The sequence below is a fragment of the Ammospiza caudacuta genome, chromosome 3, assembly GCF_027887145.1.
Source record: "Ammospiza caudacuta isolate bAmmCau1 chromosome 3, bAmmCau1.pri, whole genome shotgun sequence".
NCBI lineage: Eukaryota > Metazoa > Chordata > Aves > Passeriformes > Passerellidae > Ammospiza > Ammospiza caudacuta.
In genome coordinates, this window is record NC_080595.1 from 87323996 (window position 1) to 87340307 (window position 16312).

Sequence of the window (16312 nt, forward strand, 5' to 3'; positions counted from 1 at the left end):
CGCTGGGGCTAGCGGCGATGGAGTAGTTTGTGGATACGGCGGGAGCGCAGGGACGGGAGGGGGGCGGGCGGGCCAGCCGCGGAATACTCGGACTCCCTGCCGTTCGCTGGCTGCTGCCGTCCGGGGAGCGGCTCCCGGGGGAAGACACCTCGGCGTCTGGGACAGAGACACAGGTAAAGCGGCCAGCGAGCGCCAGCAGCCTTCTTCCCCTCTTGCTTCCCTCCCCACGCCCCCATCCCTCCCGCCCCGCCGGGCCGAAGCGCTGCGTGCGGCGGGACCGGTGACAGCCGGACCCCGCCAGGGCTGGCAGGGCAGAGCCGCCGCACGGACCGGCCGTGTGTGAGGGGCGCTCAGTTGTCCTAAGGCGAGCGGCTCTGGGCATGATGCTGGCCGCTACTCCTGCAGGGTAGGGGAGCGGGGAAAGAGAAAATGGGGAGACTGGCAGTGCTGTCCCCTGCCCCGGCCGGCTGCCCCCCAGCCGCGCACCTCCCGTCCCGCCGCTCCTGCCCGCAGTCCGGCCGCGGAGGCCCGCAGCGAGAGTGGGGACAGCTGTCGCGGGTGTCCGGCGGAAACTTCGGGGAAAGTTGTCGCCCCTCGCCCGTGCTCCTCCGCTCCGCGGCGGGGCGGGGAGAGGCGGGGTGGAACGCCCGTCCCGAAGGGGATCGGCTCCGCCGGGGCACCCCCAGCCTGGCCCCGCTCCGGGGCTGCGCCCCCCGCCCGCCCGCGGGGCCCGGCGCCGGCTGCGGGGAGGCCGAGCCGCGCTGCCCGCGGCGGTGGGGGCTCTGCCCGCGGGCCGGGCGCTGAGGGGCGCGGGGGCAGCGGCCGAGCCCCGCGGACCCCCCGCCCCGACCCGCCCCGCCAGCCCCCGCAGCCCCGAGCGGTCTGTGCCCCGCCTTGTGTAACCTGCCAAGCGGCCGCCGCTCTTTCCTTCGCTAGTGTTTCCGATTTCACCCCTACGAGTCTCCCCACTTTCGACCCACCCCAATTTTCTCTTCCAGTGAAACAGGAGACCTCGCATAGCAGCGGATCCTTCCTCTTCATCCCCTCATGCACTCTTCAGGTCGGACTGCAATGAGTGGACTGAGGTCTTCTGGGCTGCTGGGGCTTGTACTCTTAATGCTCTCAGCAGGATACTGCAAAGAAAAAACAGACTCCACAGATTTGAAGGACAAGCAAAGTCTCTTAAATCTCATCATGGAGATCATTCAGGAACTGAAAAGGTACCACCTGGAGAAGGACAGTGGGATGCAGTACTTCTCCAAGCATGACTATAACTTGGATCGAAGGGAAGTGGCCGACTATGGAGGGTACCAGGATGAGCAGAGAGTTGGTAAGTCACAATCCATTTTTTTCCCTAAGGTGCATCGGTGAATGAGATAGTGCATCAGGTTACTAATTTTGTATTAAGTATTCACCACTTGAAATACGTGCAGATTCCATTTGGTATCAGAAACAGACACAGATGGCAAATTTGGAATAGAAAACCTCCATTCACATCTCAGAGCCTTTTACTCTCTGGATAATGAACTCAACTGAAAGTCCAACTTCCTGTGGCTTTGAACAAAACCTAATAATATGGGAAAAGACTTAAATGGGGTGAGATCAAAGAAACAAGGGATGAAAACGCTTTTTTCCTGGAAGGTTACCACTTATTATCATGTGCTTGGTTTAAGTGTTTCTTGGAAATGACCCTGGCAAGAATTCTCCTGCACGACTGTAGTATATCCTTAAAGACCTTACACATAGAAGTCTTCCCCACAGCTCAGCTTCACTGAACTGAGTTGTTCACCCTGCTTGTTAGTTCCTTTTGTACTCCAGAGGTAGCACCTTTGAAATACCAGGGAACTGAGACAGTGCTCCTCTGTCACTGTGCAGGCTGTGACCAGTTTGGGACACTCCTGCAGCCATCCTTCTGCTCGTTTGATTGGCTCTTATCTAACCTGCTTAGTTTGGTGATGTACTTCTGTGCACGCAGTTGAAACATGATTTAGTTCCTCCTGCTGCCATGTTTAGTGTTCCCTGTCACTCCCAAGCATCTGCAGTGTTACTGCTGCTCATCTGATCCCTCCAACTGAAAGTGACTTTCTGAATATTTTCCAGCAAATATCTACTCAAGTTTTCCCAAGCTGGCTTTCATTTTGATAGTATGCTGCTTATTTTGTCTTTATTGATCTTTTAAAGCTTCATTGTACCTTTTTGCCATTCTCATTCATAATTTGCATTTATTGGTGGCTGTCATGAAGATGTTGTTTCTCTATTGGGATGATTAATGAATGCACAGAGGAAGAGAGTTCTGTTCTCCATAAGGTCAACACAGGAGAGAAAATTTTGTTTTACAAATGTTGAAGAGTCAAAGAGACCAGATTAAGCAGGGAACTGTGATGTGCACAACTCTAAATCTCATCTTGGAACATGGGCATAGTTTTGGTCACCCTGTGGGTGCAAAACATCTGGCTTGTGTAGAACACTTATCTACAAAATTAATAATTATGCTTCAGAGCGGATTAGTTGGTAGTGTTGTTACTGATTTCGAAGCAGGATTTTTCATTCTGTTATTGTGATGGAGTTTTTCCCAGCAACTCTGAAAAGGAACTACTAGTTAGAGTCTTTCATTTCAGTTTTGGCATCACTTTCCTAGTGAGCTTGTCCCATGGGAAGTTTCTGAGTGAAGCATGTGTGTTTTTAATGCTCTTCATGACATAATTAGGTCAAATAGGATAAGGTCAATTTTACTTACACCGACTAAAGTTAGAAGTAAACGAAGAATGACTTTCGAGAAGTGTCTAAATTCACAAGTGAATCAGATCTGGATGGAAATGCTCTCTGCTTTATATCTGATAAGAGGTGCCAGGGGAATGAAAAAGGCTGCTCAGGCATTCATGGTCAAGTAAATAAAGCACCATATAGTGTATCATACACAATCAGCACTAAGCCATCAGCACAGAGTTTGTAACAGAAAGCAATCAAAGATAGCTGTAAATCAGGAAGTCACAAGCAGGGGTTAGGGCTAAAATGGATTTCAGTAAACTAGTTTCATTTTGCCATCTGCTGAACACAAAACACAAGGCGGTAAACCACAAACATAGGGAGCCAGAAGAGAGCAATTTGCTTGGAATAATTTCCTGTGAATTTTATTTACTGCTGGGGGAGGGAGGGAAGATTCCTGTAAGTAGATCAATCCAGTTTCATGATTACAGTAGAGCAGTGCTTCTACAGACATACCTGGGACAGAGTAGTGGTTACATTTGTATAAGAGAATTAGAAGACACAACCCCAGACTGGAATATATCGTTGAGTCTTCAACACTCGTGTAATATGAAAGAATTTAAATCTAGGTAAACTTCACAATGAAGTTCATAGAGAACTAAAATCTGACTCTTAGTTAATAACCATCGTCATTAATGATTTCTCACCTATCAGACATTGTTTCATCAGTACTGTGTTTCACAAAGCATTTTACAAGGTCTCCCTATGTGAAGTGACTGCTTGCAATTTGGCCTACTGTATGCAAAGGACTTCTGCCCTCCATGCACCTGTCAAGACATACTGCTGATGTTGCTGGACAGAGTATTCCTTGTCTTCACACTATGCTTGGCAAGCATAGGTCCAGTGCAGCAGCAGAGTAACACTATTCTTTTTTCTGTCCCACAGAAATAGTTCCCAGAGATCTGAGGATGAAAGACAAGTTCTTGAAGCATTTAACAGGTATGTTTCAAGTTTGCATTGGTATCCCTATTTCACATACATACCATAAGCTACACTGCTCTACTTTGAGCTGTGCTGATTGATAACTTATTTTTTCTTTATCTTTCAGGTCCACTCTACTTTAGTCCAAAATGTAGCAAACACTTTCATCGGCTTTATCACAATACAAGAGATTGTACCATCCCAGCATGTAAGTAACAAAAGCAGGCACTTCCCTAAAATGAGAGGAAACTCTAAAATTTATCAGTTCTATCAAGTATCAGTAGTGATACAATGTCAGAATGCATTCCCTGCAAAGAAAAATTTGGACTGCTCTAAAATGTACGGAGTATTCTTTACAGCATTGCTAGAACAGCATCAGCATTGCAGAGAGGAAAATGGAAATAAAACTTTCTCATTGCAAATACACTGTGTAGAATGGCTGTGAACACTGCATCCTTAGGTACTGATATATTTGCCTCCTGGGTTCCAAACCATGTGTTTGCTTTTCCTCTCACAAATATCTCATATTTAATTTTTCGTGCTGTAAATTCAAGACAAGATCACAAATCCAGGTGGGGTTATTTTACTTTTCATTGATTATATATGTAAAACACATTTTATAGACATTTTCTATTTTGACTGTTAAGCTACCAGTCTCCCAGTGATGTTGACAATGAATCTTTGCAACACTTGTCTTCAGTGAATTATAAAAGTATAACTTGTTAGCTTAGGAAAAAAAAAATAGTGCTGATGGACACAAGTAAGCAAAAGCCGCTTATGATGCCTCATCACTGTTGGCAGCACAGAGAATTAAATAAAAATCAAACACTGACATTTATCAGTCAGTAGATGTGACTCCAGATTCATACTGAGGTGGACCTGTTGAGTAAGCAGATGCTATTTTAGTACAGCCTTTTCAGAATGGAAGCACACTTTATTTTACTTGTCTGAGGTCAACCAGTTGGGTCAGTAGCAGAGCTGGGAATAGAAACAAGAGTTACAGATTCCAAGTTTCTAGTATTAATAAATATTTCAGCCCAGTGCATTTTAAAGGCATATTTGGTAAGAATTGTGCACATTTTCTCTATTTGTAAGGCTGCAGATCAGGAATTCCTTGGAAACACAAGGATTTCTAGATGACAGGTAACCAGATCACCCTCTGTTTACATGGGTGGAGATGTGAGTTGTTCATAACTTCTCTGTTCTGAACAAGCAATGGTCATTACCTTTTTCATAAGGATCTCAACACAAATGTCATTTGGCTCAGCACTAATGAGTACTCCAAGCTGTGAAGCTAAAAACTAGTTGGCCTTAAAGGCTCTAAATTAGGCTTTTCCTCCTGACAGGTGACATACCCACCAACATAATGTCTGGATAATGGAGGATCATTTGTATGAGTGGAAATTATACCATAACTATGCTGTGAGTTGGGATTGTTAACATTTCATCTCCAGATGAAACATTAGATGTAGTTACCCATTACTGAAATAAAGCCTAAAAGAAGTGAACATCACCTACTGGGCTGGACTGACTAGCATATCTTTAAAGTAACTTTCTTCTAGGAAAATGAGACAAACAGCCTGCCTTAATTCTTCATGCACAGAACAATGTAACTTTTTGATAATATCCTGACTTCAGATTATACTGTTCCTTGTGTATAGAGATCTGAAGGCCAAACAGCAAAGAAGCAAAAAGTGTCTCTGATGCTGCAGTGTGGTGGTAGCTAGTACAAAACTTTGTGTTGGCATACTTTCTAGTACTTTGTACAGTGTAGTAGCATTGGTACCTGAAATATAATTTACTTTTCTGTCTGTCCATAACCAACTTTCAGAATATTTTCTTTCAGTTTTTTATGGAAATTAAAAAAAAAAAACCTTTTGAGTAATTTCTTTAGTTTTGCATTGGTTCCGTGTCTTACTATGAATGCATGAAAAAGGTGAAGATACCTAAAATATGAATGACTAACAATAGGACTTCAGTGCAAAAACATTTTTACTAGTTTTAAGATGAAACTTCATGTTCCTCTGAATGTGCATCATATGGTCATCTACTTGGGCTGGACTTAAGATTTGCATGAATAGAAGATGTTATTTGTCTAATTTAAGTGTTCCCAGGAAGAGAATCTGTTGGAGAGTGGCATTACTTAATATTAAGTTGACAGACTTGCTCATTGAAGGCTGGATTTAAAGGTGGATGAGCACTATTTATTCTTTCTCTAATATGGAAATACTAGAGTCACATGTTTAGATCCTGCATGGAAGCACAGGCACAGATGTATAAATTTTAATACATACATACATACACTTGGAGAGCCTCCAAGCACTTTCATGCTGTTTGTTTACAGATAGAACATGTGCAGAAGTCAGTTGCATAGGTGGACGTGCCATTAGACATGGCTTTTAGTTATTACCCAGTTTTTATACATTCCTCTTTTAAGTCAAAAGAGTTGATTTTTATTCTGTTGCAAACGAAGGTATTCATTGAACTTTGCAATGACACTAATTTGCACACTGAAAGCGATTTTGATTTTTAAAGGCAAATTTGATTACTTTGGTAATCTAGTAATGCTTTTTTGTTCATACAGACTATAAAAGATGTGCCAGGCTTCTTACTCGACTGGCAGTAAGCCCTATGTGCATGGAAGGATAAAGGTAAGCTTTTTCTTAGCAGAAATGACATTCCACTGCATAGCAAAGCAGCAGATGTTGTATTTCATACATGAAAATTCATGGGAGTATAATAACAACTGTCCTTTAGATAAGGTATTCCCCTCCCAGAGGACTTGAAGTAACTGGCTTAATCTGGCAAATTTTGGCATTAAGGAAAGGGTACCCCCTACTGGAAGTCATTACATAAATGTCCATGTGCATTATCTGTGAATTATTTATAGCAGCATACAGTTAGCAGATAGTGAATTTGTTGTTGCAGAACAAAACACAGCAGCTGTGGCTTATTTTTCAAGAGTTTACTCAGTACACAACTGCCTGTATCGACAGCAGCAGCCACCCTTTTATGTGTGCAGCTGTAGATCTGTGCTGTACTCAGTAGTATGAGTTAATATATACATAGCTGTACACATCAAAGCTTCATGAATGCAGATAGGTCACAGGTGCTTTTACAGTAATTCAGTTAAAATGTACTGCTAGTAGCATTGATAAACTATCTTCAAGCTATTTGGATTTTTTGGGATTTCCTTGTGTACACCTCTCATGTCTAGAGGTTAATTCCCTCCTTCTTTGCCTAGATGGGCCTATATTTCCCAAAAATACTTGGGAAGTTTCATCATGCACCAATATAAAAACAAAAGCCAGTCAACCAAACCAAAAATTACTCCCAAACTATGTGCAGAGAACTGTAACATAAGAATACAGAAGGACTAATTTACATTCTGTTTTCAACCTTTACCTGAGACAAAATGTGATCTTGGACAAAGGGATAAATAATAGCCATGTGGATTTGTCAGTAACAAATGCTGTCAAACCAAGATGCTTTTAACTCTGTGACAAAATACACATCTTGTGGAAGGAATCTGTGAGAAAAGTAATAAATATTAAGCATTTTATTTTCTTTTAAGCATTGACACTGTTTTGCACTTCCCTCTCACAATCAAGCTGGGGAAATATGATCAAGATAAATGTAAAAAGGAATGGGAAAAATACATAAGTTGTTTGTGCTTCACTGTCAAAACTGGAAAAATGTACTGACCAATGTCACACAGCTTCATTATGGGTTTGATATTATTCAGTATTTTCATTAATAACTTGGGCAGTAGAATACTGTATTAATGTATTTCAGTACTATAGGACAAGCAACCATGATACAGTTCAACCTTGAAATTAAAAATAATCTTGGAAAATAAGCCAAATAGTCTAAAACCAGGATGACAGATAAAGAGCAGAATTATGAAGTCCTGTAGGATTATTCAGCCGCAGAAATACATGGAATTTGGTGAATAGTTAGACAGTGCTGTTGAAAACAGAGGTGGTTGTGGACTGCAAACTAAGCGAGACAGCAGTGTTACACTTGAAGAATGTCAAACTATACTGGAATGTATAAGTAGAATCATAGTTTATGAAACTCCTGACACAATTACTGTTACTGGAATATTATATTTAATTTAAGGCACCACACTTGAAGACATACAGGTTCTTCTTGTATGAGTCCGAAGAAGAGCAACATGGATGACCAAAGGATTAGAAAACTCAGTATACAAGAACAGTTACAGGAATTAGGATTATTTAATCTAAAGAAAACATGATTGCAGGAAAACCTGATGGAGCTATTCAATCTCATGAAGGGTTTCTACAAGTCATTCTCTCTATCCAGTCTGGATAAATGAGACTTAATTTGTTTAACTTTGCAAATAGGTGAATAATATTATTACCAATACTAATAAGCAGATACATCAGAGTGTGAAATTCTTTTCTCCCTTTCTTTAGAAAATTTTATCTCTATCTTAACAACCTGCCATGTAAACATGTAATTGTAATATGAAGGAATAGCAACTAAAGTAGTTCACATCTCAAACTGGAAGTCTATTTAAAAATATCCTTTTCTCAAACAACCTTTGCACAACATATTTCAATGTCAGCAACTGTCCACTTCTTTTATTCACACAGACACAAATCAGTGGTGGTAGACTCCTTAAGCAGCCTCACTTAGCAGAAAGGAAGACTATCCTCTACCACATACATCTGGAGATGCACAGGTGTCCATAGGATTGAGCCTCTTTTCTCCTCAAGGCTTCTCCACTGCACCAGTTAAATTTGTGTTAAACAAATTACATTTCCTGTTTTGTTCAGTATCTGATTTTGGTTTCATTGCAGGTTTATAAGTGTGCTGAGCTATAGTTGGACTATTACTTTGACAAACTAGTAGTTTTGTGGGATTTTTCAGATCTGTGGACATCTATCTATGTTTAGAGATCAATTTGAAGAGAAGAAAAAATACAAATTTATTTTTATTTGTAGTGCATTTTGGACTGGCACAGCTTTAAAGCACACAAGACATTGAAACCCAGAGCTCAGATCAAACAAGAAAATAACATGTGAAAACAACATGTGAAAACAGGAGTTAGACATGTTACTGTCACAACACATTCCTATGTGGCACATGTGTGTTTACGGTGTGACATGTCTTGTGGAGCCTTAACTTTTTCTCATGTGTCCTATACATATGTAACTGAGCTCCATCTTCTCTTTTTTTAGAGTGTATATTCCCTTTCTGCCTGTCCTACAGACATGAGCAATGCAGGGACCCAGTAACAGCCCTTCAACTTGTTGAGATTGCATGAGTGAAGCCAGAGCAAAAGATTTGTATTACCACATCTCCCAGTTGTCCTTTTTTTTTTTTCCAGTCAGCCTCCCAGGCTGTATTCCCTGGCTGCCACCAGCACCATCACTAATTAATTTTATTCTGTAACCCCTTCTCATGGTCAACACAGCTATGCTAGAGTCCTGTCCTTGATGCTTCTTTTTTTTTTGTTCTGTTCTTCAGCCTCTTTCTTGTGCCAGCTTCCTAATAGTTCCCTTGTCCCATGCTTGCTTTGTTCCACTCCATGCAGATACATCCCACAACTGTTAAGTTGTCCATATCTGCAGTAGGTTAGAGATGCCAGGAACACAATTCTCAAAGTCTTCACCTAAATAAAGTTCACAGTTCAGATCATGAGAAGTTCTGGTGACAGTCGGTGATGAATCTGAAAACTCCTTTGACAGCATTTGTCAAAGCCACTTGGCCACAGTCATACAGATTTTATTACTTCTGTTTGAAAACATCAGGTGCTACTGTTGGTGCTCCATCCCTTTTCCATAACCTGTCCTGTACATGTTTGCTAGAGACCAATACTGATCTCATAACTTACTTTGAAAACTTCTTGCACTGTGAGGAGGAGTTCAGGGTCTATGGACTGCATTATCACATCTTATTACATGCTTCTGTTTTGAATATTTCTTCTAATTTCTGTATTGACAAATATTAATGTGGTTTTAAGAACTTATAAAGCATCTACAGTTATTTCAAATAAACAAAGTAAAGCTAATGACCCACTTTAACACTAATAAATAGAAGACTGGTGCAAGTAGTTGGAGTCTCAGGCTATGCAGAGAAAATGAGGTTTATACATTATAAAAAGTGTGTTAAAGAAATCTACCAGTTGCTTGTTCCTTTAAGATGAAGATGCAAATAATTAATATTTGAACATACAGGTCAAATACCTGTTGCAAAATTCATAACAAGCTTAAAACTGAAATTTCTTTTGGAACTCCAAAAAATCTCTGTAAACCCCTCAAGATGTATTGACCATACTAGTAATATATGAAACAAATGCTGAAAATACAAGATAAAGCTGGAAACTTAAAATACTCCACTAAATATTACATTCCTATACACCATATTATATATCCATTTTTTCAAATTATTCTTAAACCAAGATATTTGGGCGCTTGAATTTTGCTTCAAATATGTTGTAACAATGGAAACAACAGCCCTCAATTACATTCTCCTTTAGACTGCTGCTTTCTCAGAGTAACATTGAGTATATTGAAATGTCAGACACTTGAATTCCATAAAAGTGAAGGTGAAATTTATATGAGAGGATTGTGTATTATTCAGTGAAAGCCTGTTTTTTTTCTAGAAAGTATACCTTGGTCTGTTTTATACAGCTGCTCAGGGCATGTCCAATCACCTCTTCATGATGCCAGGAATTGGTTCCCAAGTTAACTAATTTAAGACTTTTCTCAGAACTACTGCTTTGAGTTAAAAAGGCAGCCAGTGTGCATGGTTACTAGTGTGGCATCATCCAGGTTTATTAAATGGTAGCTCACAGTTTTCCTTCCTGTGAGATGTCTGTGGCTAGCACCAGATGGAACATTTAGAGCTTCATAATCTTCAGTGCATGGATCTCTGTGATCACATTACAGCAGAATTCCACCTGGGTGTGCACACTTAGGAAAAGAATTTTTTTATATATAAGTATGAGGAGGTTCTGCTACAAAATCCTACTGGCACAGTATTTTAAAGTTTATATTGATATTTAAACCACTAAATTCTTCTCATATAGATTAGCTTTTTCTTACAGAGTTTATCATCATGCACAGGTAATAACCAGAATCAAATCTGGAAAGCTGCAATATGCCTTTATAATAGCTTTCATATGTGCTTTTAAAAATTAGCACAATTGGCTGGGGAGTTGTATAGCTACCTATGTTTCCAACAGAGGCAGTAGTCAGATTGCACTCAGGATCTCCACTAAGGCTATCCATCATCCTTCAGCTAAGTTCCAGCCTAATATCTCTAGACTGATGCATATAACAGACTATATGAAATTTAAAAAAAAAAAAAGAAGTAGAACAAATTTATCAATGCTAAAAACCTGTGGTTTCTGAAAACACCAGGGGTTTAGAAAACTGTGATTAGCTGATACAAAACTGTCAAATTCCCCTACAAAAGCAAGTGGAGGTGAGATGACAAATGAGCATCCTAACCACTGTTTTTCACCCCCAGTGAGCTGCATATTCCCATTAGTAATGAAAAAAGTTTTTATTACATTTATTACAGTGTTTAACTTGTAGATTGTACTACACACTGATCAAACCAAAAGCATGTTAATTTCTTCTAAACATCACTTTTTAACATCATAGCTTAAATAGGGTAAAGTAGGAGCATACATACAGAAAATAAGCTAGATGAAAATGAAAGACAATGAAAATTTACATCAGTTTCCCCCTCTAAGGAAGGATATTAAAAAAAAAAATAGAAGTAATTGTCCTATCTGCAAAGCCAGAAAAAAATCCTAGATTACATTAAGATTTTCTGTAACATTATTACATTTCCTAAATAGCTTTTAAAAATTGCAAAACTAAATGTTTAAATAGTACTAACAAGTATTTCTGTATGCACCAATAGCTTGATTTTCAATGGATTATGTCAAGTCCAACTGACTTCGCATACAAATGATTCCATTACAAATTATACTTAAGCAGTAGAAAATGTAGAGAAGCTCAGAGTATCAGAGAATTCACACTGATCATTGGGAGGACAGTTACCTATGTTCAGACAGACAATATGAAAGTTTTAACTGTGAAAAATATCATCAGCAGAATTCTAGTATCAGATTATCACTGGTTTTTACCTCCGCCACAGATTTTTGATGGCTGTAAAACACCAAAGCTTCATCTGGGTCTGTTTGCATGTAAGAGTCTTTCAGCTGTGTAGTTCCTGCTGACTGAAAAAACACTGTACATTATTTATTTCTAAATAAGAACAACAACAGGCATAGAAACATTTGAAACTGGGTGGACAGACTTGCAACATTCAGTGCTCACCTGTCTAGAAGAGGATAGACTTCTAGATATGTCTATGTGTAGGTACACTACATTTTCTTACAAGCTTTAGAGGTGTGGGGGCATAAGGTTGTGAAAATCTTCACTGCTCAGCTTCTGAATCAACATTTCTAGAATATAGACAAAATACATAAGGAGTGTGGAAACCTGTAATTTTGTATTGGTGACTGTGATATCAGTGTCAAAGGCATGACAGTGATCTCATTCCAAGACACTCTTCTAGAAGACTTCAGGCAGCAAATTGAACCACTGCAGCTCCTGCTTAGTTTGTGGTGGCTCAGTGTTGGCATGTTCCAGGGGGTATAGTCATACAAGCAACTCTTAAAAAGTTACTTCTATTTGTTTCTTGTTTATATGAGTCCAAGTTTCTTCACAAAAGGGCCCAATGAAATATCAAATCCTTTAGATCCTTCAAACTGGGCACACCATGAACAGCTCCTGACACCAAGGCATTTAGAAAGCACTTTGCAATCTGTTAATGCTATTCCTGAGGTTTATTCACTTCTTGACTTCACAGATGCAGTCATTGGAACAGATTAACTATGAGTACATTTTTAATAGGTAGAAGGGAATTTCCCCAGTGTCTATCAAAAATGAACCATCAGAGAAAATGATGCTTTCCAGAATTTCAGCCTTGATTAACAAAGCATTAATGTTACAGTTCAGTCAGGCTGGTATGAACTGAGGTAAATCTAAAATTCACTACTGAACTTTCCAAAGTTATTAGTGAATTCTCCAGTTTTATTTGCTACTTTCACGATGATAAACACATTGTCAAGCACATGTATGTGAGTATAAAAATAATGAAAGTCAATTTCTTCTTTCTTTTAATCCACCAGATCTTACTACCACGACAAGGAACACCAAGAACCAAGAGAAGTGCCTTGGAAACCAACAGGGAAACAGAACTTACTACCTTTTAGTGAATTCCATTGTGAACAAGAGATTTATTTTTGCAGATTGACAGACTACTTCCCATAATTCTTTTAACATGCATTTTGTATGTCATCGACAGTTTGCAGATTGACATTCTTTACAGTAGCATAACTGCCAGTAGTACTTAATGCTCCATACTTAAAAACACACTACAATTGATGTGTAATGCTGCCAAAAATTATGTAAACACAAATATTTCACCAAGAAAATTCATGTTCCGTTGCTTAATTCTACAGTTTTAAGGAATGTTTGTTTGTATATCTAGAACGACTAAAGATCTGCTCCACAGTAGTTGTGGTCACTCGATATCCTTCATGCTTATGCAATTTTTAAAAAGTTTGGTTAAAACAGACTTGCATTGGGGTCACATTGTACCCTGGAGTACAAACTGCATGACAAACAGGAATGTTATTCCAAGTAGACATACTTTTTGGGACAGTGGAGCATGGATTTTGTACACAAACACGAGCTGCCATTAATTTACTTTATATAATAAATGTATAAAACATTCCAGTGAACGTGCAATATGTAAATACTGTAAATAACAAGCATAAGTAATAAAGTGTTTGGTATTAAGTTGTTCTCAGTTTGCTCTCTGATCACTGAATCCAGGTAAACAAATTGCCTTCTGGCAGCTACTATCATTTATCCACACTTCCATCTCTTTCCACGGAGTTCCAGTGTAAGAAGGAAAGGTGTACTCACTTCAGAGTTCAGTAACCTGGACACCTTGGATTTATGAGGATGGATAGATCTGTGTGTTTCAAACCCACAGAATGCCCAGACTACCAAGGCTGCTACAATTCTCTACAGCATTATAAAATGGAATATTTTTTAAGACTAACAGATGCTCTGAGGTTTTTGTTTGGGTTTTGGCTTTGGTTTGGGGAGGGGCTCTCTGTTTGTTTTTTAATAATGTGCAGTCTGTTCATGATACTGCAAGACAATCTAATCAGAAGATATCCAGGAAATCCTAGTCTTGTAGAATTTCTAAGGAGTAAGTGTTACGCCAAAAACTTCAGCATACATTTCCCTTTCTTCCTTAAATCAGATATTAAATCCAGTTGTCACAGTAAAATGACTCAAACAGGAAGAAAAAATTTATGTGCAACCTATAAATCCATGTATTGGGTTTGCATGGCCAGGTTTTGGTAGTGGAGGGGCTACAGGGGTGGCTTCTGGGACCATCTACCAGAAGCTTCTCCATGTCCAGCAGAACCAATGCCAGACAGCTCCAGGATGGATGTGCTGGGCCAATCAGAAATGGTGACATCTATGGGATAACACAGCTGAGAAGGGAAAAGTCACTGCACAGTTGTAACTGCAGCCAGAGAAGAGCAGGGTGAGAACATGAGAGGAGCAGCCCTGCAGACAGCAAGCAGGCTCAGTGCAGAAGGAGGGGCAGGAGGTGCTCCAGGCTCCAGAGCTGAGATTCCCCTGCAGCCCCTGGGGCAGCCCATGGTGAGGCAGCTGTGCCCCTGCAGCCCATGGGGATGCACAGGGATGCAGAGATCCACCCACAGCCCATGCAGGAGACCCACACTGGAGCAGGGGGTGCCTGAGAGGAGGCTGTGACCCCGTGGGAGGCCCGTGCTGGAGCAGGGTCCTGGCAGGGACCTGCAGGGCTGTGGAGAGAGGAGCCCACCCTGGAGCAGGTTTGCTGGTGGCACTTGTGACCCTGTGGGGGACCCAGGCTGGAGCAGCCTGTGCCTGAGGGACTGCTCCCTGTGCAAGTGATCCACCCTGCAGCAGTTTGGGGGGAATTGGTGCCTGTGGGATGGACTCACACTGGAGAAGCTCATAGAGAACTATTTCCAGTGGGGAGAACCCCATGTCAGAGTAGGGGAAGGACTCCTCTCCCTGAGCAGCAGCAACAACCTGGGATTGACTGACCATAACCCCCATTCCCATCTCCCTGCACAGCTGGGGGAGGAGGAAGAGGTGGAAGGAGGAGTGGGGGAAAGGTATTTTTAAGGTCTTATTTTACTTCTCATCACCCTGCTCTGAATTTGTTAGTAATAATTTCAGTTAAAATCCCCAGCATGAGTCTGTGTTGCCCATGACACTATTTGGTGAGTGACCTCTCCCAGTTCTTATTTCAACCCATGAACCTTTCATCTTATTTTCTGTCCCCTGTCCAGTTGGAGAGGGGAGCAAGGGAGAGGCTCTGGTGGGTGCCTGGCATCCAGCCAGGGCCAACCTACTACAAACAAACCACTTTTATCTTAATCCTGGCATTTAAAGTTTCCATTCTATCCTCAGTTTGAATCACAAAATGTAAAACCAAAACCAAACATGACCCTCCCCAGCCTGAGAACAATAGGAGCTGAGAGTCTAGAAACTGCTTTCAGTGATGACTACATGGTAAGTTCCATGTCTCAGTGGATGCAATACATGCCTGCAGAAAACATGGCTGTTGAAGAAATCAACTTCTATGGGATTCACTAAAGCTGCTCATCTGCAGTAAACGTGGGTGGAACTCTGAGCTTTGCTGTGGGTTCCACTGACAAGACCACAGACTAATACTTAACATGGGAGTTTAAAATATTGAAGCTTGCTTTTTCTAGGAGGATACCCAAAATCTGGCTAAAGAAAACCCTACAAGAAAATCTCCTTATAAAAGGGAAATAACAACTTATTAATTATTTCATCAATTCATATAAATAAATTAACCCCCTAGAAGTTCGCTCTATATTTAGCAGAAATCATCATGCTCTGACAGAAAACACACCTATACTAGACTACTTTTTTTTAGTCTTAACTTTAGCACTTTTTTTTAGTCTTAACTTTACCACTTATAACAAGCTGTGGGGGCAGGGAGGGAGAAACAGGAGTCAGTTCTGTATTTTTTCATTCAAAATTACATTTTTCATGAGTGGTATTTTGGATGTGTGAGCGCTTAGTCATCTGCATGATACATGATTTGTGTCTTAATCCTGTTTTCACTGTTTCTTCTTGAACCCAAATAATGGTTCTGTGCAACTGTCCTTCCTGAAGGGAATCCCTGTTCTGTATTCTGGGCTTTTACAAATTTACATAAAATACCATTGTCCACCTTCCCCTCTTCCATAAAAAAAACCTACTAATTGTAAAAGAAATCAACCAGCTTTTTCTTCCTCGTAGAGGTGGTGAATTATTAAGTCACTAGATTGCTTGCTGAAAGTCTGTCTCAAGACTGAAACTTTTAAAATGTGAATTGAATTTAACACGAGTTTCAACTAAGTATCACTTTTCAGGAAGATTTCTAAGCCCAGTGAAGGTAAACAACCATATCCTCTTATTTCCTTTGTTACCCCAGCAGCTCAAAGATAAAGATTTAAGACCTTTCAATCTCAGCTTTAATATAC

General features: G+C 40.5%; 1 protein-coding gene across 1 annotated transcript; it reads left to right on the plus strand.

The window, feature by feature from the left end:
- Window positions 1-1047: 1047 nt before the first annotated feature.
- ALKAL2 (ALK and LTK ligand 2) lies at window positions 1048-13489 on the plus strand. Its single transcript, XM_058802517.1, has 5 exons — window positions 1048-1330; window positions 3652-3705; window positions 3815-3895; window positions 6272-6338; window positions 12869-13489. Exons 1-4 carry the CDS (start codon window positions 1048-1050, stop codon window positions 6334-6336), a joined length of 483 nt encoding a protein of 160 aa, XP_058658500.1. The 3' UTR covers window positions 6337-6338; window positions 12869-13489.
- Window positions 13490-16312: the final 2823 nt, after the last annotated feature.

Coding starts and splice junctions, on each gene's coding strand:
- ALKAL2 (XM_058802517.1), top strand. CDS start 1,048: ATGCACTCTTCAGGTCGGACTGCAATGAGTGGACTGAGGTCTTCTGGG. Junction 3,706..3,814: donor GTTCTTGAAGCATTTAACAG/GTATGTTTCAAG, acceptor TTTATCTTTCAG/GTCCACTCTACTTTAGTCCA. Junction 3,896..6,271: donor AGATTGTACCATCCCAGCAT/GTAAGTAACAAA, acceptor TTGTTCATACAG/ACTATAAAAGATGTGCCAGG.